The sequence below is a fragment of the Ictalurus furcatus genome, chromosome 26 (genome assembly GCF_023375685.1).
Source record: "Ictalurus furcatus strain D&B chromosome 26, Billie_1.0, whole genome shotgun sequence".
NCBI classification, from domain to species: domain Eukaryota; kingdom Metazoa; phylum Chordata; class Actinopteri; order Siluriformes; family Ictaluridae; genus Ictalurus; species Ictalurus furcatus.
In genome coordinates, this window is record NC_071280.1 from 18,888,070 (window position 1) to 18,909,710 (window position 21,641).

The 21,641-nt window shown below is 37.4% G+C and overlaps 1 protein-coding gene across 3 annotated transcripts; it reads right to left on the reverse strand.

The window, feature by feature from the left end:
- Positions 1-1,435: 1,435 nt before the first annotated feature.
- LOC128601683 (adhesion G-protein coupled receptor G2-like) lies at positions 1,436-19,859 on the reverse strand. 3 transcript variants are annotated; one of them, XM_053614956.1, is made up of 23 exons: positions 19,447-19,856; positions 18,281-18,334; positions 15,557-15,600; positions 15,319-15,396; positions 15,026-15,197; positions 14,784-14,891; positions 13,844-14,034; positions 13,592-13,744; positions 13,335-13,412; positions 13,022-13,193; positions 12,741-12,854; positions 10,328-10,506; positions 9,276-9,434; positions 8,039-8,116; positions 7,736-7,919; positions 7,504-7,620; positions 6,734-6,915; positions 6,477-6,635; positions 5,069-5,269; positions 3,607-3,839; positions 2,658-2,724; positions 2,255-2,530; positions 1,436-1,938 (listed from the first exon to the last, which is right to left on the reverse strand). In XM_053614956.1, the coding sequence occupies exons 1-23, from the start codon at positions 19,463-19,465 to the stop codon at positions 1,831-1,833; spliced, it is 3,126 nt and encodes a 1,041-aa protein (XP_053470931.1). In that variant the 5' UTR covers positions 19,466-19,856; the 3' UTR covers positions 1,436-1,830. The 3 variants fall into 3 exon arrangements, with proteins under 3 accessions (XP_053470931.1, XP_053470932.1, XP_053470933.1); XM_053614957.1 differs by lacking the exons at positions 15,557-15,600; positions 18,281-18,334 and having other exon boundaries at positions 19,447-19,854; XM_053614958.1 differs by lacking the exons at positions 1,436-1,938; positions 3,607-3,839 and having other exon boundaries at positions 2,351-2,530; positions 19,447-19,859.
- Between the last annotated feature and the right edge of the window lie 1,782 nt (positions 19,860-21,641).

Sequence of the window (21,641 nt, forward strand, 5' to 3'; positions counted from 1 at the left end):
GGAGCATCAGGCACGAGGCGTGGTACACCCTGGACAGGGTGCAAATCCATCGCAGGGCACAATCACATACACATTCACTATGGACACTTTAGACATGCCAATCAGCCTACCATGCATGTCTTTGGACTGGGGGAGGAAACACAGCACAGGGAGAACATGCAAACTCCACACACACAGAGCCATGGTGGGACTCGAACCCCCAACCCCCTGGAGGTGTGAGGCGAACGTGCTAACCACTAAGCCACCGTGTGCCCTTTTCATTTTTTTTCATTTTGACTTTTCATTTTTTGTAACTTCGCTCATCGTTTATATAACTGACACGTAACATAGTGTACCTTATATAATATAAATACATTGTATTTGCGTAAAGGCTGCAGATACAAAGCTTTTATTTATTCATTTTTACCACATTTTCCACTCAAATTCTTAACACGATTTATTGACGTACAGTATGATTTTACTTTATTGTACTGTTACTTTTATGTCTTATTGTTACGCCCTCGCCGCCAGATGGCACTGCGGCGCGGCTTCTGAGTGCGCGCATGCACAAGATTTTTGTGTATGGACATGTGCCGTTGGTTGTGTTGATTCTCTCCTTGTTTAAGCATTGGTTCATGTTTGGGGTGTGTCTTCATTTACTCCTGGTGTCTGTATTTTAGTTTGAGTATGTTGTTTATTTAAACCCCTTGTGTTGCTGTGCACTTCGCGCAGTATTATTTGTAGATGGTTACGTCATGTTAACTGAGTGTTTGCCAGTGAACGCGTTACGTTCGCGAAGCGGTCTTATTTCCATGTCCTGTTCTCGTGCAATGCCTAGACTTTAGCCTTACGTTTGATCTAGTTAATCTTGTTCAGTATAGACCACGCTCCCTGTGTTTTGTCTGCTTGTGTTGTGTTAATAAAGACATTGCTCCTACACTTACTTCCTGCATATAACCCTGTGTCGTTACACTTATATTTGCATAATGAAAATCCACAAGTTAGCTTTTTTTTTTAAATAGTTTTCCATTTTTATGATGTATAATTCTTCAAACATTAAACATCTTCAAATGGATGAGTTGTGTGACATTTTTATAATTCCCTATAACATTCTTAAAATAAATACAGTATACATATACAGTATACATATACGAGAATATGACTTATGTCCAGATGGTATAGGCCTTTTACTACAAAAAGGATCAAATAAACTCTTTAAAAAGGTAAACCGAGAAGTACAAAATTCCCTTTCCGTAAAATACCCAAGAGAAATAATACAAATGCAGTAAGAAAATAAATAAATAACATAAAATAAAATAAAATACACTATTCATTCTATAAGTGGCTTTCAGCTCTTTTATTTTTTTCTGCATCTAATTTTGGACAAAACTGAGTTTTACTTCCAAAAATATGTATAATGTTGATATTTCTACTATAAGAAAACAAACCAATTGAATCATAATGACATAGAAATGTTTATTTTTAACTTTTTATTAATTTTTTTACTTGTTATTCCTTTATATAGCTGGTATACATTGGAACAAAAACGCTGTTTAAGAAAATTCATGATATCTATTATTTATGGCCATTTGCCCAAAAGGTTAAGGACCCTGATCTAACTTGTTTTGAGGAGCTTCTTCAACATTAAATGTAGCTATGAGTGGAAGAAAAAAAAAAGTGTAACGTGTCGTAATACAATTACTGGTCGAAATTGTCTAGGGCACGCTGTTATAGAAAAATACAACTATTTCATTCTTTACTTAAGATTCATGTATAATAAAATATCCCATTTACTAACAAGACAAGTGTAGCATCATTCCTCACAAGATATATTATTAACGTAACATTTTATCAGTTGTTCTGTGAAGCTTCAGGTTGTCCCCTGACACTCCGGGAGGTTGTTACTGGATTATTGGCGAGACAGAAAGCACACAGAACCTTTCTGTACTTCTGCCTGATCTGGAGATAGAGAAAGAGAGGCCAAAATAGTTAATTATAAGTTTAGAAGTTTAGACTCCTACAACATGGGGCACCAAATGTAAAAAAAGACCTTTTCTTGAACATTTGAGGCTGTTCGCATTATGTTTAGAGAGTGATTTGAAGGTTTCCTGTGAAATCTGAATATAAATCGAAATGTAAATGGTAGAAATAAATCTAAATGTTGAATGTAAATATGGAATGTTTAATACAATACATATGTTCTAATGCCATTGTATCAGAGTAGGCGAGACGTTAAGTGAGAAGACAGGTAAGTGTCTCTCAGGTGAGTGCTGACCTCTTGGTTGAGAAGGCAGTGGACGAGGAAGATGAGCGTGCCCTGCTGGGAGTTGAGCAACTGGAAGGCGTGGTATAAAATCCCGTCCTTGCTGGGGATGTACAGGAGTATCCAGTAGCACACGAGAACGATAAACTGGGTCAGGCTTCTAAACGTCAGACACATTAAGAGATTCCTATAAGAGGTGTTACTCATTTGTAAGACTTCGTCCTTCAGGTGTTTAACAGTGAAGATCACGATGATGATGATGATGAGAAGGTAAGCGATCAGGTTTACCTGCACAGGGAAAATGAAAATAAAATACACACCTGGTAGTTAACTTGTGAGAGAGATTAACCCCTCTGGATTTCACACCTGCTACTAGCTTCAATCAGATATGCGGTTTTAAAAAAAAACGACTTACTGTAACAGTGAAAAGAACAGGACCTGCAAAAATAAAGATCACACTTTTGTCCTCGTTTACCCAGCATCTACAAAGAGAAAAATATATAGTGCATGTTCATAAATAATGCTGTAAGAAACACTGTATGGTGCTGTTATAGTAAAATACTGAGTCACGGGTTGGTGTGATGATGCAGAGTTACTGTTACCACCCTGACGTTAATCTGTTCCCTATATGAATATGTCTTTTATTTCTATTATGCACTGGAGACTCCTTCCATGAATGTTAAATGAACATCTCCTTACAAAAAAACGTGATTACACACATTGTTTTTTTATCATCGTACAAGTGTACAAGTGACTGCCATACAAATCCCTGTGAATGAGCTGTTAATAGAGATGTGATAACATTAGAACGAGTGCATTAATATGCTATATGCCCAAAAGTATGTGGACATCTGACCATGGCAACCAGATGTGCTTGCTGAACATTTCTTTCCAAAACCATGGGCATTACTATGGAGTTGGTCCCCAGTTTTTGGCTTGAACAGCCTCCACTCTTTGGGGAAGGTTTTCCACTAGGTTTGGAGCGTGGCTGTGGGGATTTGTGTTCATTCAGCCACAACAGCATTAGTGAGGTTAGGCAGTGAAGTCAGGGCTCTATGCAGGACACTCGAGTTCTTCCACTCCAACTCTGGCAAACCGTGTCTTCATGGAGCTCGCTCTGTGCACACAGCCATTCTCATACTGGGATATGTCTGGGCCCCTTAGTTCCAACGAAGAGACATCTTAATGCTACAGCGCACAAAGACATTCTATACAATCGTGCGATTCCGACTTTACGACAGCCGTTTGGGAAAGAAGCACACGTATATGAATGTGATGGTCAGGTGTCCACATACTTTTGGCCATGCAGTATATAAACCTGTGATTTGCAGCGGCACTACTGTCAGAGCTGAAGGCACACTCACTCTTCATCGATGTAACCCTCAGGAAAGCGTACACTAGACATGCCCAGAACTCCCAGAGGAACAAGGTATCCAATCACAGTTAACCATCTCCAGCTAAACACCTCCTCCGGGTTTGATCTGATATCTGACAGGTTCTTCACAAAGATGTAGAGCAGCACAGCTTCAATGAACAGCCATACAAAAACAGACATTAAAAAGAACCACTGGACACCAGCCAGCGCTGCACGCAGTGGCTAGAGAGAGAGAAAGAGAGAGAGAGAGAGAGAGAGAGAGAACCTTAGGGAACAGATAGATCATAATTCTCATCAGCTAACAGTGTATGTAAGAAATAAAACACTTGTGGTGTGCCATTACAGTTATATCAACAACACTGGTGTGAAAAAGTGAAGCCACTGTTACTATAGCAACTTATCTCCGAGTGTTTTTTCCCCCTTAAACCACAGGAATTTGCATACTATTCCATTTCCTTCTTAATTAAAGAACGAAACATCACACTTTATACATTTACAGTCACATTTTATGTTGGGAACCACTTGTGAACCAAGTTATAGCAGCTATACTACAGGGACAAAAGGACCATCACACCCATATGCAGGTCTTCCCCAAACTGGTGCTACAGTTGGAAGTATATATTTGTCTTGAAATGCTTTGTATGCTGTAGAACCGCAATTTCCCTTCACTTGAACTAAAATGTTCACACCTGTTCACACCTGGCATGACAATGCCCTTGTGCACAAAGTGAGGTCCAAAAGTCTTGTTTTGCCAAGGTCGAGGCCTGCAACCCAGAGCCCAGACCTCAACCCCACTGAACACCTTGTCTTCTTCTTCTCGCCCTAACAACCTCCCTACTGCTCTTGTGGCAGAATTCCCATGGCCATTGAATACCCACTTTCTGAAACGCCTTCCCAGAAGAGTGGAGTCTGTTATAACAGGACCAATTCTATATTTATATACATCGTTTTGGAATGGGATTTTCACCAAACACATATGGGTGTGATGGTCATACTTTCAGCCATACTGTCATTCCCTCACCATCCTCTAATATTTTCTCTCTTATGAAAACAAATGCAAGCGTAAACTCCTCCGCTCTGAAGATGGAGAAATGTTATCATATATATATATATATATATATATATATATATATATATATATATATATATATATATTTAAATACCTCTGACTATTATAAAGTGTTAAAACTGGAGATCCCTTATATAAATGTTAAATAAACATCTCCTTACTATATAAACTGTATCAAAAACAACATACATTTTGAATCCGCGTCTGTGAATGAGCTTTTACTCTAGAAATGATAAAGTATTAGAACAGGTGCATGAATATGAACCTGATTTGCAGCTACATTACTGTCAGAGCTGTCGTTATAGGCAAATAATCAACACATTCTGATCAGTCAGAATACAGAGTTCAACAGTGTGGGGAATAATGATGTGATAAAACTCACCAGGGCATGTATTTGGGCCAGGAAAAGAGTTTTGATCAGACTGAGAAGGTGAAACAGCAGAAGGTTTATGCACAGGTTTATCAGAGCTGCGTTGGTCACTGGGTTCCGAGAATAAAAGCTGAATGTCAGTATGGACAAGCTGAGGAATACGAGTCCCACTATTATAGCCACTGCAATGAGCATGTTCATGAGACGGTCACTCTGCAGAGAAGCAGGGCAGCGACAATAAAGTACTGGTGCTGAGGTAGAGGTATGTATAGAAAGAGAACGTTAAACATGGAAGAACATTATTTTCGCATGATTTGTTAATAAATATTCCACAAAAATCATAAAAATAAAAAATAAACAGGAATTGAATGAAAGGCACGTTCTTGATCTAGCAAACTGTTCATCAGGAAATTAATTATTCTCTCATCCACCACAGTTGTTTTATGTGCTCTTCTTGAGCCTTTTGGTGTTCCTGAACTCACCAACTAACTCTTTCTGGCCACATGTTCTGCCTAATTATGGCTTGCTTCACTGGCATTGGCAGCTCTTTCAACTTAACTATTGAGCGTAAACAGCAACAGATTCCAAATCCAAATTCCACACCTGAAATAGTCTCTAGAGCTTTTTATCTGATTGCCTGTAAGTGAAATAATGATGGAACAACACACATCCGGCAGAGGAACATCTGAGCAGCCAATTTACCTGCCTTAAAAAGTAGGGGACCATAAAAAGTCCAGTAATTTTTACACCATTAACATAAACGGTTCACTGTCCACCGTTCATTCCTACACCATCCAGACACTCCCTACAGCCACGCCCCAAAATCTACATTATATGGATGGATCAGCTAATGTGTCTAGATAACATTTATTAACTAGCTAACACTGGTAATAGACAATCTGGTTGGTGACACTGACTGACTCACTTAAACATCTTAGTAAAAAAGCATCAGGTTCATTTCACCCTGCATTCTAGAGACGATACTCCAATAGTTGAATGAAAAAGAGTTGGATTTTCCAACTGGATCATTTAGGTGAGAGGAGAGACATTGTCCCTGGTAGATAGATGAGATTAATTATCCATCTTCTTCACAAGTAATGGGAAAAGATTGTGACATCGAGCTGGAAGCTGGTGTTACAGCTGCTATAGAGGTCTATGGCAGTGACTTCATTTTTAAAAGCTAAGATAATCAAAAAACTATGACCACTTGGGCTATGAAAACTCTGAACATGCAAATGCATTGCTGAAAAGAAGTTCACCATTTTCTCATGCGACTTCAAATAACTCAAAAATATAAAGCTGCAATCTTTAAATACATCCCACCTGATTTTTCATGAGTATTTTTATACCGCTTCAAACCATACCGTTTCTACAGTACGATATATGTACCACTGCGTATGTGTAAATACTGATCTCTTACCCTGCACGGGTCAGTCTGCATGATGAGAGCAAAGGTAGCCAGGCGATCACAAGAGCACACGGTGTGAGAACTGTTAGTCTGTATAATTCTACAACCTTCTACAAGCCATGCTTCGTTCTTCCAGCACACACAGGAGAGAATGCCTTCAGGGTCTAAGTCCTAGCCAGTGGGAAAATGAGAAAAGTAAACACAAAAGGTGATTATTAAACATATTTTAAAAGGAAATTCTGTTCAGTTGTTCAAGACAATGAACTTACACTGATGTGTTTGAAGGTAAAGTTGACTGGCTTGTTGAGGCTTTTGTTGGTGGTTTTGGGAAGCAAAGCTGATACAACAGTGGACATCATGGTTTTACTTGTGTTTGTATTTGTCTTAAAGAGGGTAGGTTTGAGGATGTTTGTCATGTTGGTGTAACTCATGAAGGCCACTGCAGTTGATCCTGAAGTCAAAATAAAGTTGAAATTAATAAAAAGAAAACGAAGATAAAAATGAAAATTATGAGGATTCTTCAGCTTTTAAACCAAGGTGGTTTTACAGTAAATGGTCTGCTCTTATATAGCGCTTTGTTAACCTTAGCCGTTCTACAAAGTGCTTTACACTGTGCTTTACATTCACCCATTCACACACACACTCTCACCAATGGTAGCAAAGCTGCCATGCAAGGCGCTAACTTGCCATCAGGAGAAACTTGGGGTTCAGTGTCTTACCCAAGGACACTTCGGCATGTGGAGTCACGTGGGCCGGGAATCAAACCACCAACCCTACGATTAGTGGACAACCCGCTCTACCACCTGAGCCACAGCCTCCCCTAGTGATGCACCATTCTAAGTGGTTGCTCAGCTATGTTATGGTATGCACCTTTCTTTTTATAAGAACATAGTTGCCTGTCTATCATGTAAAAGTTTATTCGGGACATGGACACTCAAGGCTTCCGAGAGTTTGTTTCGGACTCTTAAGCCAGACGTTAAAAATCATGTTAACATTTAGCCAGACACAATGTTAAAATGAGGTAAGATTACTACCGTACCATTGTTGTTCTTTGAAATTCCGACAAGATCAATATCCATAGAAGTGTTTCTAATACTAAATTGAGGAATTTCACTCGAGGAGACATTGAGTCCAACCACCATAAATACTTGAACATCTAGAAAGATATAAAATTTGTGAAGTTCAAGTTCTCTTCAGTCAGGAATTTAGTTTCTTATCGGCATCATCAATGTTTAAAAACATAGCTACAAATTGCAAGCAGCTTTTCCTACCAAAATTTTGGAGAGACATGCTGATGTTGCTGTAGGTGTCTCTTTTCCTCACCAGCGTAGACACCAGTTGCACGGTTATATTCAATAGATAATCTCCATAGGACATTAGATATTTTTGGTCAGGAACACTGACTAACACACGAGTCGTAAGATTCATCATGATGCTCAAATAGTTTTTCACAATCTATCCAACAGTCAGAGAGAGATTCAGAATTCAAATGAAATGGACAGGCTGGTTCCTGCCTAAAAAAAACCCCACTTGACAACAATGATTAGGACATAACAGAACCACATATGTCTCACCTTTTCTGGTAATTCTTCAGGTATGTTGGCAGGAATTTGAAGCAGGAAGTTCTTTGTGCATAGTCCTGTCAAAGAACCCTAGATAAAAATCGTTATTTCTGTGAGCACTAATACGCCATTAGAAGAAATTTACACAGGTTTTACCTTTTTCATTTTTGTGCATCAAAAATATAACGTTGAAAACTGTTCATTTAGTTTCAATTCTGCCCCAATTTTTTACGTGTCATGTAAGCAATTAAATGAAAATGCATTGACAAAATGTTTGTGAACTTTCCCGCCAGCATCTCCTTTTCATTATACAGTATGTTATTATACGTGCTTTATGTAAGGGCATCACTTCCTGAAGCAGCATGCTGTTACAGATGTTATTAAATAAAAAAATTAAGTACTTTCTGGAGTTTACACAGGGTCTTGTTGGTGTATAGTATCGTTGTGATATAGTGTATTGTATTATTTGTTTCACTTCATGTCATAGAAGCAGTATTTTATGAGGACGAGCCTACATTTTTATGCAGCCTGTTGAATGTACTGTTTGATACGCAGATGTTTCGAATCGAGAGCCTCACATCGGACATAATTATGTGTTTTTGTTTGTCTTGAGTTGGGAAAGGACAAAGTGGATTTAGAAAAGCATGCTGCTTTTGGCATACTAGCATACTAGCTTGAGAAAACCAACACCAGCAATGGCTTTCATCAACAAGCAGAAGCTATAAAATTCCCCCCCAAATTTAAGGTCTGGGGTTTGGGAGCACTTCAGGTTCTTGGCAAGGTACATCACTGACAGCCAGTGAATGGTGGACCAAAACATTGCAGTGTGTCAAATCTGACAAATACAATATGTGTACAATACATTGGTGCTAATACTGCATAATTATTGCTAAAATACACACACACACAAACATATGCATCAATTCAATCCAGGATAAAGATCTACCCATGGCAAATATGAAGTTCATATTCAATTCAAAGATAGTTAGCGCTACAGAGAGCTAAGTAACTCTGACTGTGCAACTAGGTAATAGAAGAAATAGTAAAATGAGTCACACCAGTGAAAGCTTAGCCATGTTTAACTTCTAGTGTTAAATTCTAATGCACAGCTTTTGCTTCATCATATGCTTCTACGACTCATCATAAACACTTTCATTAGGTTTCACTTATTGTACATGTTGAATATTTTAATCAATTGTAAATATTTATACATATATATTTATGTACAGTAGGTATGGAGATGTCTTACAATGCATGGATCAGTCTGCATGATGAGCATGATGGTACCCAGGCGACTGCATGAGCATACAGTATGACTGCTGTTGGTCTCTGTGACATTACAGTCATTTGCTTTCCATGTGTTTTCATGCCAGTTCATACAGGTGAGAATGTTTTCAGGAGCTAACTCCTAGCCAACAGAAAAAGAAGAAAGAATAAACAGTCTGCAAAGTTATTAATTCACTCATTCATCTTCACCAGAACTTTATAATGGCGGGGGTCTCGAAGTGAAACACAGGGTGCTAGACAGGAATACACCCTGTTCATCATATAATTATATACACCTAGGGGCAATTCACCTGCTGGTATGTTTTTCTGAAGTACCTGTAACCAAATGTACATGGGGCGAACATGGAAAACTCTCCACAGCCAGTAAACAGCTCAGGATTGAATCCTGGACACTGAAGCTGCAAGGCACCAACTCTACCTGGGCCACCATAGCACCCTAAACCAAACACGATTATATATAAAATAATATTCTGAAACATACAGTGGGGTCCAAATGTCTGAGCCCAACATTGAAAATGTGGGATTTAAATTATTATTATTTTTCAAATTGGAAATAAATAAAAGTATTTATAACAAAGAAAGTAAATGTTCAATAAACTGAATATTTAATATTCTGCACTATCTCTAGATTCCTATTTATATGTAAGCACATTTGTGCTATTGGCCATGCTAACTGCTTTGTACAAAGGATCAGATTTTCTGAAGGTCTAATCTCTTCTATTGAAGCATGTGTTCGGATGACATGCCAATGGATTTGATTTAAAATGGATCATAAAGTTTTACACAAACTTTTGGAGTCCGTGCAGCTCGAGTGCACACTGTCGTTAAAGCACAAAGGGGACGAACGTGATACTAAGAAACTCTGAAATTCATGGAAATATTTGAAAGTTTTCACGTAAGTTGTTGTAAATAATATCATTTGTAATGAAAATCGTTGTATTCGATCGGAAAAAGAATGCCAAGTAGAAGAATTCGCACTGTACGTAACAACATTTTAAAGAACCAGTAACTTACTTTGATGTGTTTCAAAGTGAAGCTGACGGGTTCAGTGAGCTCCGTGTTGGTGGTTTTGGGAAGTGTTGCAGACACAACCATGGACATCACAGTTTTATTTGTGTTTGTAAATGTGTTGAATTTAGGTCCTAGGATGTCTGCCATATTGGTGTAGCTCATGAAGGCCACAGCAGCTGACCCTGAAATACATTAAGTTTGATGTTTGTTACAACCCGCTATCTTGGGGATGGGAAGTTTTTTTTGTGTGCTGTGCCATATTTTGTGTGCAGGTCCGAACTCCCTCCCAGAGTTTCCAGCCTGCCCTAGCCTGCCTTGCTCCCGCCTCCCCAGATAACATCACTAAATGGAGGTGATATTTAAAGAGGAAGAGGAGTGAGAATGGTGTGGGATGTTGGAGATGGTTATGTGTGATTAGTTGTTAGGAGATTGTTTGGTTTGTGTTGCTTGCCCTTGTGACTATCAAATTCTGTATTCTGACTGCTGTTCTGGTTTTGATTCTTGCCTGGTTTTTGACTTTGAGTTTGGTTGTCCCTGTTTCTGTTTATGTGCATTTTATTCACCATTGTATATATGTTCACTTGGTTCACTGGCAGTAGGGGTGTGGCTGCCATTTCTTTTGGGAGAGGGTCTTTTTGTCTCTGTTTTTGGCTTAGGTAGTTAGGGAAGTATTTGTATTTTCTTTGTTGTTTTCCTTTTAGATAAGCTAGCTACCTAACAATAGAATTCTTTTGTTTATTATTTTGAAGTTACGCCTGGTTACGCCTGGTTTGGTTCATTTGTACAGTTATATGTATATAATCATGTGTTACAATATACCCCAACTTTTTTGAACAACCCTGTTTATGTTGTTATTCCTGGCCTCCCTCATTTAAAGGTCAAATTCCACTGAATCCCGAGCTGGTTACTCTGTGAGGCCTAACCTAGACTGGGCCGTAACATGTTTAATTTACAAGAGAAAATCTATATAAATACAATATAATTACTTTTTTTAAAAAAATCCTTACGGTGAAGGAGGAACTCTTGTTAGGCTTCAGAAAATTATGAATAATGCACTTATGGGATCATAAACCTGTAGCAGGATCTCTGTGTTTATATCCTGTGAGTGTGGTGTGCACTGATGTATGCTTGATTCTATCTTAAGAATATTCTGATCTGGGGATCTCAAAGATATTGAGGTAGTCTACCGTTCAAGAAGCAATGGGACTGGTGTATCAGCAGCAGTAAAATGTTTAGGATGTGCAAGAATGGAAGAATGGAAGGATCTTTCAGAGTGTAAAGGAAAGGTGAGGAGGAGTTTGGATGATGAGTGAAAAGGCTGTGAATGAAGGGCAGAGTAAAAGTGGGATGATGGGTAGAATTCTGCAGTTATCTAAAAACGAAAATGAGTGGCTTTTAAGGACCGCAGAAAAGGATCCTGGGATGCAGGGGAAGGACCGCATCAGACTGTATTAAAATAAGCGTAATGAAAAAAAAAACCAGGGCAATCGTAACAGCTTTGTTTTCTTTAAATGCATGTAACTGTGACTTCATCACTGGAAGAAATTGTTTAAAAAAAAAAAAAGAAGAAAAAAAAAAAAAAAAGACCATAATTTGTTCCAGGGAAGAAAAAAAAAATAAATAGGAAACTAGAGATATTTTTCTGATGTTATTTTTCCTGACATTTTTTAAAACAAGTAGGACTTTGGGATTCCTCTGCAGACAACATGTCTAATCCTTCTTGGTACTAGGGGAAGGGGTATCTCAGGTGTTAAGACATCGGCCTTCTGATCAAAAGGTCGTGAGTTCAAATCCCAGCACTACCAGACAGCCATTGCTGGGCCCTGGAGCAAGGCCCTTATCTCTACATTAATCGTTAGCATAGCTTTCAGAGTTTGTGCATGCTAATTCTGTCTGCAGGATTGAGAGAACGCACGGGTGTGACCTGTATGGCTGAATAATTTTAACACCTGTAAATATAAAATGCATTTTGCTTTAGAGGTGTTTCATACTGTTAAGAGCAGCACAGAGACCAGGAAAAAAAACAACAACAACAAAAAAAAACGTTACCCACTACCACTCACGTAAAGCTGGATTGCAGTTGATGCAGAGCTCATAAAGTTATTATTGTTTATATGCCTCCACCTATAGGTGGGGAGAGGGGTAATTCACGACCTGTTCAAGGCCACATGCACGTTTTTGAGGCTAGAAGCCTAAAAGCTTGTGCTTTCAGAATCAGCAGGTAACATGATTGGCATGGCTTTGCACTAAATGGTTGGACAGAGGTGATCTACATCTTCATTTAATTATTTTCTACTATGTAAAGAAGCATGGGAACACAGCGATGAAGAAAGACTGAAGAAATCACTGATGGCACCTTAAAATGGGGGACTTTTATCCAGAGGCAATATTAAAGATATAAAGTTTGCTACTATACCTTCGTTTTTATTTGAAATCTCAATGAGATTGATATCCATAGTGGCACTGCTGGTGATAAGTGTAGGGGTTTTGGTCAAGCTGACACGGGGTCCGACCATGAAAACTCGAACCTCTGGGGAGAAATAAATCAGGAGTGTTTGTCTGTGTTCAAAAATAAATAAGCATAAACACAATAGCCAAGAAGATGACGTAAGAAGGATATGGTTTGTATAAAGATAGATAAATATGAGCATATAAAATGCACAATATAGGTGTAGTATTTACTAGCAGGTTCCAGACCTAAATTATGGAGAGTGATGTTTGTGGAATTGTAGTTACATGTTTTCTTCACCAGTGCAGACACAAGTTTCTCAGTGACATCCATCAAAGCATTTCCGTAAGAGTTTTGCTCGTATTTGTTCATAACACCAGCTGTTAGATTCATTATTGTGGTCAGATATCTTTCCACAGTCTAGCAGACAGACAGAAAGACAGACAGAGAGACAGAGAGACAGAGAGAGATTCCCGTGAGTACATGACATGAAATGACCACGCTGTCCATAAAAGCATTTATGTTCACAATTAGAAAATAACAGCATCAGACTCTTCTCACCTCCTGTGGTAAGTCTTGAGCTATGTTATACTGCCTTTGGTTCAGGAAGGCCATTGCACACTGCACTGTCAAATTAAACTGGAGGAAAACACTAGTTAGTTTTGCTAGCATGCTTTTGAGAAGTGGGAACAAATTGGCGAACCAAGATGAAACCCACATGAACACTGTTAGAACATGTGAAACTCTACACCGCTCAGCACCACTGCACCACCAGTTATCTCTATATGCATGTATATAAGTTTATAGAGTTATCTTACCCTGCATGGGTCAGTCTGACTGATGAGGGCTAATGTAGTCAGGCGATTACAAGAGCACACAGTCATTGTACTATTGGTATGTGTGAGGGAACACGTGTCCCATGAGTTCGTCTCCCAGTCCATACAGGAGAGAAAGGCCTCAGGGTCTAATGGCTAGAAAGTCACAAGATAGAAAATGATAGAAATTGCAATAATAATAATAACAATAATAATAATAATAATAATAATAATAATAATAATAATAATAATAACTGTGATGTGTGTGAGTGTGAAGTCAACTGGTATGGTGAGGTCTTTATTGGTGGTTATGGGAAGTACTGCTGACACAACGGCGGACATAATGGTGGTATTCGTTGCGCTGGTAACTGTCTTGAAGAAGCTGGGTTTAAGGATGTCTGTCACGTTGGTGTAGCTCATGAGGGCCACCGCAACTGATCTTGAAACTGAAATTAAATTGAAGAGAAAATTTGGTTTATTTAATTCACATGCAATGTTACGCTATCACGTTCCATGGGAAAAAAAAAAACTACACATAGTGCATACGTATAATATATATGTACTGTACATTCACATACATGTACATATTAGAGAATTAAACCTACCTTTTACAGGGGAAGAAAAATAATAACTTTTTTTCTGATATAGTTGGATTTCATTCAAATGAACTTATAATTACAACAAAAAAAAAAATACACTTTTATAACTTTTATAACTTTTGAACCTGGAAAGCCTCTTCTCTTCTCTTTTCTCATGCTGAGCAACATGGATACTGCTGTTTTCTTGCCATTGCTCCAAAATGGAAATGATATATTATACATGACCAACTATAGTTTTTATTTTGTGGTGTAAGTTTTTCCTGTAGATTATTATTATTATTATTATTATTATTATTATTATTATTATTATTATTATTATTATTTTGGTTTGAGTGTTAAGCATTCAATAAAGTAATTATGTCTGCACAAAGGATTCAGGGAGGTGGGCTCTACATCAAGAGGGTAGTAAGGTGGTAACAGTCTATTTCCATAACCAGGGGTTACCACAGAGACCACCGTGTGTCCTTTGAACATCTTTTAATCAAGTCCATCAAGCTTTGAAGTACTACAAAAAGTGCTCTGATTAGAAATGACCTGGCTCCACCTTTAGAGAAGGAAAAATGATAAAGGGACAATTGGAAAGGTTACTACTGTACCGGCATTCATCTGTGGAAGCTGTGTGAGGTTGACATCTGCAGATACATAATTGAGTTTGGGGCTATAATACCCGTTGGGATTAGATCCAATCATAAACACTTGAACCTCTGGAAAGATATAAATCAATATCAGTGTTCAGTATCAGTGTTCAAAACCTATATCGATGAAGCATTTTCACATCTCCCATCTCCACCCCTGGATATTGTAGAAATGTAGGTGCAGTGTTACACAGTCTGCATACCTAAATTCTGGGCAACGATTTTGGTATTGTTGTTTGTTTTCATCAGGACTACGGACACGAGTTGTTTATTTACATCCAACACAGCTTTTCCAAAGGAGTTTAGATTATTTTGGTCAGGAGTGCCGTTCGTCACATTTGTTGCAAGAGTCATTATTTTGTTTAAATAACTTTCCTGCCCAAACAGAGCCAAAGAGACACCAATGACTACATATTCAAATGTAACTCAAATCATGGCAATTTATATTTGTATTTATATTCACAGTAAAGATATAATAGCACCAAATATCCCTCACTGTCTTAGATAATTCTTTTGGTATGCAGTTCTTAACATCATCAAGGTAGTCTGTTGCACACTCTGCTGTGAGATTAGCCTAGAAGAAGAAGGAGAAAAAAATCAGCAAACAATGAAGGAATGAATGAATTAATCAATCGTTTATTTTATATTATTATTCATTTTCATTTATTAATTCGATTAACCAAAGACTTCGTTATTTTCTCCACAGAGAGTGGATATGAAGGACTAAATCATACCTGGCAATATTCAGGCAATGTCCAGCAGTCTGAAAAAAAATCCTCTACACAAGAATTATAATCCTGTAAACCTTCTCTAAAGATATCTAAAAAGTCAAGCTTTATGTATTTGTTTATTTATTTATTTATTTTCAGTCATACTGCTGGTTTTCAGAATAGACAAGACAAATCCTTTATTGAGACAAGGAACACATGAGAATCATCTGTTCATCGCTATCAACTGGAATCCTACCCCGAGTACACAGGGTGGTGTGGTGATGAGGAGTTACTGTTACCACAACAGCTGGACTTACGTACAGACTGACCTGGGCCTTTGGTGAAAGGGCCCCAAATTATTCAAAACCTATGAATAAATATTTAGGCTTTCAGTCCAGTCACTGGAATATTTTCAAAGAAATACTGTTGCTGGCTCATCCAATACTTTGCTGAAATATGTGTTTTGATCTGGTTAGTTGTTCAGAAACTGCTGATCTCCTGAGATTTCACACACAACATTCTCTTTACTAAGAATGGTGCAAAAAAAATACAACCACTAAGCGGCAGTTCTGTGCAAAGAAATGACTTGTTGATGAGAGACGTTACCGACATCAAGAGTTCATGTGTGATTTTTATGTATTTGAATAAATATCCTATTGGGTTAAAGATGACCCAACTTTTGAGTTGCCTTGTGTATTATTATTATTATTATTATTATTATTATTATTATTATTATTATTATTATTAGGGGGCCAAGCCGAAGGACCACAGGCACACTATTGTTATTCTATGTTTATTCTTCTTCTTCTTCTTCTTCTTCTTCTTCAGTCCACCCTGACATCAATTTCTGCCTGATTGGATTTTCCACCATCTTGGGTTTTGTCAAAAACTGTTTTTTCACTACTCCTCCTATAAATTTTGTCAAATCATCACCAAATTTGGCATACATCATCCGCAGAGTAATTCTCAAAAAAGTTATCAAAATAATTTTGAATATTCCAAACAATTTGCCCGTAATGGGCCAATGAATCTGACAGTAAAGTTGCCAAACAGGAAGTGAGGCTATCCCAGTTATGTCTTTGCACACCAACACAAAACTTGATATTAATCTTCAGGACCATGACCTGAGGCTATGCAACAAATTTCATGCCAGCATCACCTACTGGTCAAAAGTAAAAAGTAACATGCTGAAAAAGGTTTACATCTAACTGCAGTGTTTGCTACTCTTCCTCCAAATATTGTCCAATATTCACCAAATTTGGCTCACATCATTTTGAGATCTGTCCAAATAAAAGTTATCAAAGGAATATTGATATTCAAACCTTCCTCCTGTAACACACTGGCAAATGCAGAAAACTGGAAGTGAGGCTGTATCTCAGCAACAACCTGGCACACTGACACAAATTTTGTGACAGTGACACCTACTGCTAAAAAGTTAAAATAACATGCTAACAATGTATCCATCTGTGCACCATTTTTTGCCTCTCCAAATTTTGTCCAAATCTTCACCACATTTGGCTCATATCATCTTGATAACTTTCTAAACAAAATTTATCAGAGGAACTCTGATATTCAAAACTGTTCTCCCATAACATACTGGCAAATGTGTGAAAGTACAAATCATTCTTGAATCCCTTTGCCATGTAGTAATGTAGCTTTCCTGTGATTGCTTATGCAACAATTGTAGCGTGTCTGTGAATGTGCGGCTCACTGGGGCTGGGTGTTTGACCCCAAAAATGCAGCTTTCATTATTATTATTATTATTATTATTATTATTATTATTATTTGTTTATTTATTTATTATTTTTGCTGCAATTTTAGGAGTGCAGCAGTATATTTACAAACCATCACAAATTTATCTAGAAGTTTAATTATTAGCTTATATGCACTCATTATCTCCACAGAATGTAGCTAGTCTAACATTACCAAGAGCTCTATATCATAACATCATGTCTAAACAGTGATTAATAGCAAATTACAGATGTTATTCATGAAAACATACAGTAACAGAGCAATGAGCTAACAAAAGCAACATTTGATATAACCTCATGTGTGAATCTTGGCTCAACAAAGATGTCCTTAAACAATTTGATTCCAGATTCAGTTCAATTTTTTGTTTATTTGAAACTTTTAAACATTCAAATTTTATCTTTGCATGCCCAACGCCAAATATGAAATATGAATGAGATTCTGTTTCTTTAGAAGAGATACACAATATTGCCAAAAGTTTGTGTACCCTTGACCATCACACCCATGTGTCCTTGTTGAACGTCCTATTCCAGATTTATTAACCCTTTGCTGTTATAATTTGCTTCACTCTTCTGGGAAGTATTTCCACTAGATTTTGGGGAGTGGCTGTGGGGATTTGTGTTCATTCAGTTAAAAGAGCATTAGTGAGGTTGAGGCCAGGTTAGGGCTAGGGTTAGGAGGCTCCAGTTCCAGTTCAACCCAAACCCAATGGTGTTCAGTGGGGTTGTGGTCAATGCTTTGTGCATGACACTCGAGTTCTTCCACCTTCTTCCAACCTTCACACACATTGTCTTCATGGTGAACAGGTTTGGGCCGCTTAATTCCTGTGAAGGGAAACTCTAATGCTACAGCGTACAAAGATGTTCCATACAGTGTTGTGGTTAGATTTTGTGATGGTCACGTGTCCACATACTTTTGGCCATATATGCATGTTTTTGACTTAATCCACAGTTTGTGCTTTTAGTTTTTAGAATATAGTTTATAGTTTGGTTTACTTACGGAAAGATGAAGTAGCACACATTGTAAATGCTGTTACTAACAGAAGAGTAGCTTCTGGAGGAGAGACACATGAATGAATTGTATTAGTATCTGTTATACACATCATGCTGTTACCTTCCATTGTCCACTAAATGAGTATTTCGTATGTTAGGAAGATATATAATACATAGAATTATTCAAATGGACTAAAAGTAATTGTAAAATGAGGGGGCAAATAAATAAATAAATAAATAAATAAATAAATAAATAAATAAAATCATCCATTGGGATACTACTTGTTCTTTTAAAACTAATTATTCATTAAACAAAAAAACAAAACAAAAAAAAACCTTTTATAAATAGCAATGATGACAACAACAACAACAGCAACAACAATAATGTCCATAAATTCATTCTATTATTATTATTATTATTATTATTATTATTATTACTACTACTACTACAACTACTACTACTCCATCTATACCACTTATCCTACTGGGTCACAGGAAACCTGGAGCAGTTTGAAAAAAAACCAAACAATTCCAGATTGCTGGGACTACGGCTGCTTCTAAGGCCAAACAGACTTCATATAAATCCATAATGAACTTTTTCACATTATCTGTTGTTACCCAGATGAGGACGTGTTCCCTTCTGAGTCGGGTTCCTCTCAAGGTTTCTTCCTCTTAACATCTTAGGGAGATTTTCCTTGTCACCGTCACCACTCAGTGGCTTGCTCAGTTGGGATAAATTCGTACCTTTAATATCTGTATACCGTGTTGATATTTCTGTAAAGCTGCTTTGAGACAATGTCTATTGTAAAAAGCGCTATACAAATAAAATTGAATTGAATTGAATTGAATTATTATTAGATTTTAAATAGGTTCCCTATTTTCATCGTGTTATAATACTAAACATACTCTTAAGGGGCATAACATATAATTGAAATGAAATTGGAAATATTGATATGAAATATTAATTAGAATATGTAAACTTCACTGCTTAAATCCAACCAAGTTTTAAAGCGTAACATACTTCACGTTAAGAAAAAAACCCACACATAACAATTCACATATCATTACATACACATACATAACAATACACAAATCAGTCATCTTTTCTATGCAAGCAGACACCAACCCATTCCTAACACCCCACACTGTTATGTCTAAAAGTAAAATACTCACTTTTTAATAGCAGAATCATTTTTCTATTTATTTTAGGTGAAGTGTCCTGGATAGTCCATGAAAAAATTCTTGTTGACAGAGAACGTAAATATGAGTGTGATCATTCAACTGGAGCTGGATATGAAAATTCCTCTTCGTATGTGTACATATCTGCAAACCATAATCATTTGCATTTGGCAAATTATGTGTGTGCATCATTGTTAGTGTTGCACTAACACCGTTAAAGCATTTGCCTATACAGTACATTCACATCAGAGCTGTACGATATGGATTAAAAAAAGTTACATGAGATAAATCTTTAGTACGTTGTGCACATCGGATGTTGTGCTGAATTATGGTTCGCCGGCAGAATCCGACTCCGCTTCACATGTATGCACGTTACTAATGGTGATGTTCACCTCAAAATCATTAATTTCATCGAACCCTGGTTCTGAAGTATGTCCCATTTTGTTCCCATCAGGGCTGGATTTAGCCTGTCTTAATTAAGTGTGCAGTCAAAATGTCCAGTTGGGGCTCCTTCACAAATCATGCTTTCTGATAAAATATAATATTTGTATCATAGTGAATTTTTGGCCATACGACTCAAATATCAAACTCAAATTCTGTCTGGGCTACATCACCATTTTTGTGAGACCCTGAAGGGCCCTGAAGCTAACATACATTTTTTAAAACTTTGACTTTTAAAATATTCTAGTGATTAACACCAATTAAAGGCTCTGAAATAATAACAGCATGTTTCTAGGAAAAAGAAGAGATAACTGAAAGTATTTAACCCTCCTGTTATGTTATCAGTCAATTTGACCCATTTCCACATTGGAGATGTCTGAAATACTGGTTAATTTCTCTGTCTTTCTTTTACATTTTTTGACTTTCCTCATTTAGGGTCATGAGTATGCAAATCTTAAAATGCATATCTTATCGCTTGTCTCAGACTTTTTCATTTTCTTGAATGGTTACTCATGCTGCATATGGAAAGGTGTGCATTGCAAAGCGATAACTCAACAAACAAACAAAAAAAATCACTTTACTAACTGAAGTTGTTACTATTACACTAGCAGTCGTATGTTTTTAGTTTTTAATACCACAGTAATATAGAATTCTGTATTCTAATAGGTCAAGGTGTGACATATTCTTACCAAACTTTGTCCCATATATTACTGAAGGGTCTCCAAGAAGTTTTGTCTAAATTCACCTTTAAGGAGGCAGTATAATTTACATATTTGTCAAACTGCTCATGACTTTTGAACCACTCAAGATCAAATCAAGATTCTTGTTGTTCTTGATTTCCTGGAACATTTCTTGCTGAGAATTCTTGATGTAATAAATTTATGATTTCTCATACAGAAAACTGGCCATTTTCAATTTGAACAAAGACTTTCACTTCTCCTCTGACAAATTTTGTTGACTAAGGATGATATTTGGAAGAGAGCATCGGGAAACCAACCGGATCAAAATGTGCTTTTGGTATGATGGATGTTCAGTCCTAAATTCCATCACCATGTGGACTTTGCAATGAGAGGGACGAAAACACTGGATCTTGTTTACACAAACATCCCCATCGTATACTGGGCGGAGCCCCGTCCCCACTTCGGCTACTCAGACCACATCTCTGTTATGCTAATCCCAACATACAGACCGCTCATCAGATGTTCCAAACCGGTTTTGAAGCAGGTGAAAAACCTAGCCAGCAGGAGCCATCTCTGTTCCTCAAGACTTTTATGAGGACACTGAGTGGCACATATTCAGGGCTGCAACCGACAGCGACTCCACCAACTTGGAGGAATACACGCCATCAGTGACCAGCAACGTCAACAACAAGTACATTTATGACATCTCATGAGCACATATCTCAGCTAGGGTATGATGGATTTTGACCAAACTTTGAGTAAAGTAGGTGAGTAAAGGACACTGTCCTAAGAGACTCCAGGAGGTTTTGTCTAAATCCCCTCTCGGGTGCACTGTAATTCACAAATTAGTAGAACTGCTCATACCTTTTGAACTGCTTAACATGCAATCATGATTCTTTCTCTTAGTTCCTTGGAAGGTGCAGAGAGTTTGACATGTAAGAATTCATAATCTTCCATACAGAATTTTTTTTTTTTTAATTTAGTCCAAACACCACATAATTTGAATCACAGCTTCATGAGATCAGTAAAAAACAACAACAAAAAACAGTTCCTCAATTTTTTTTTTTT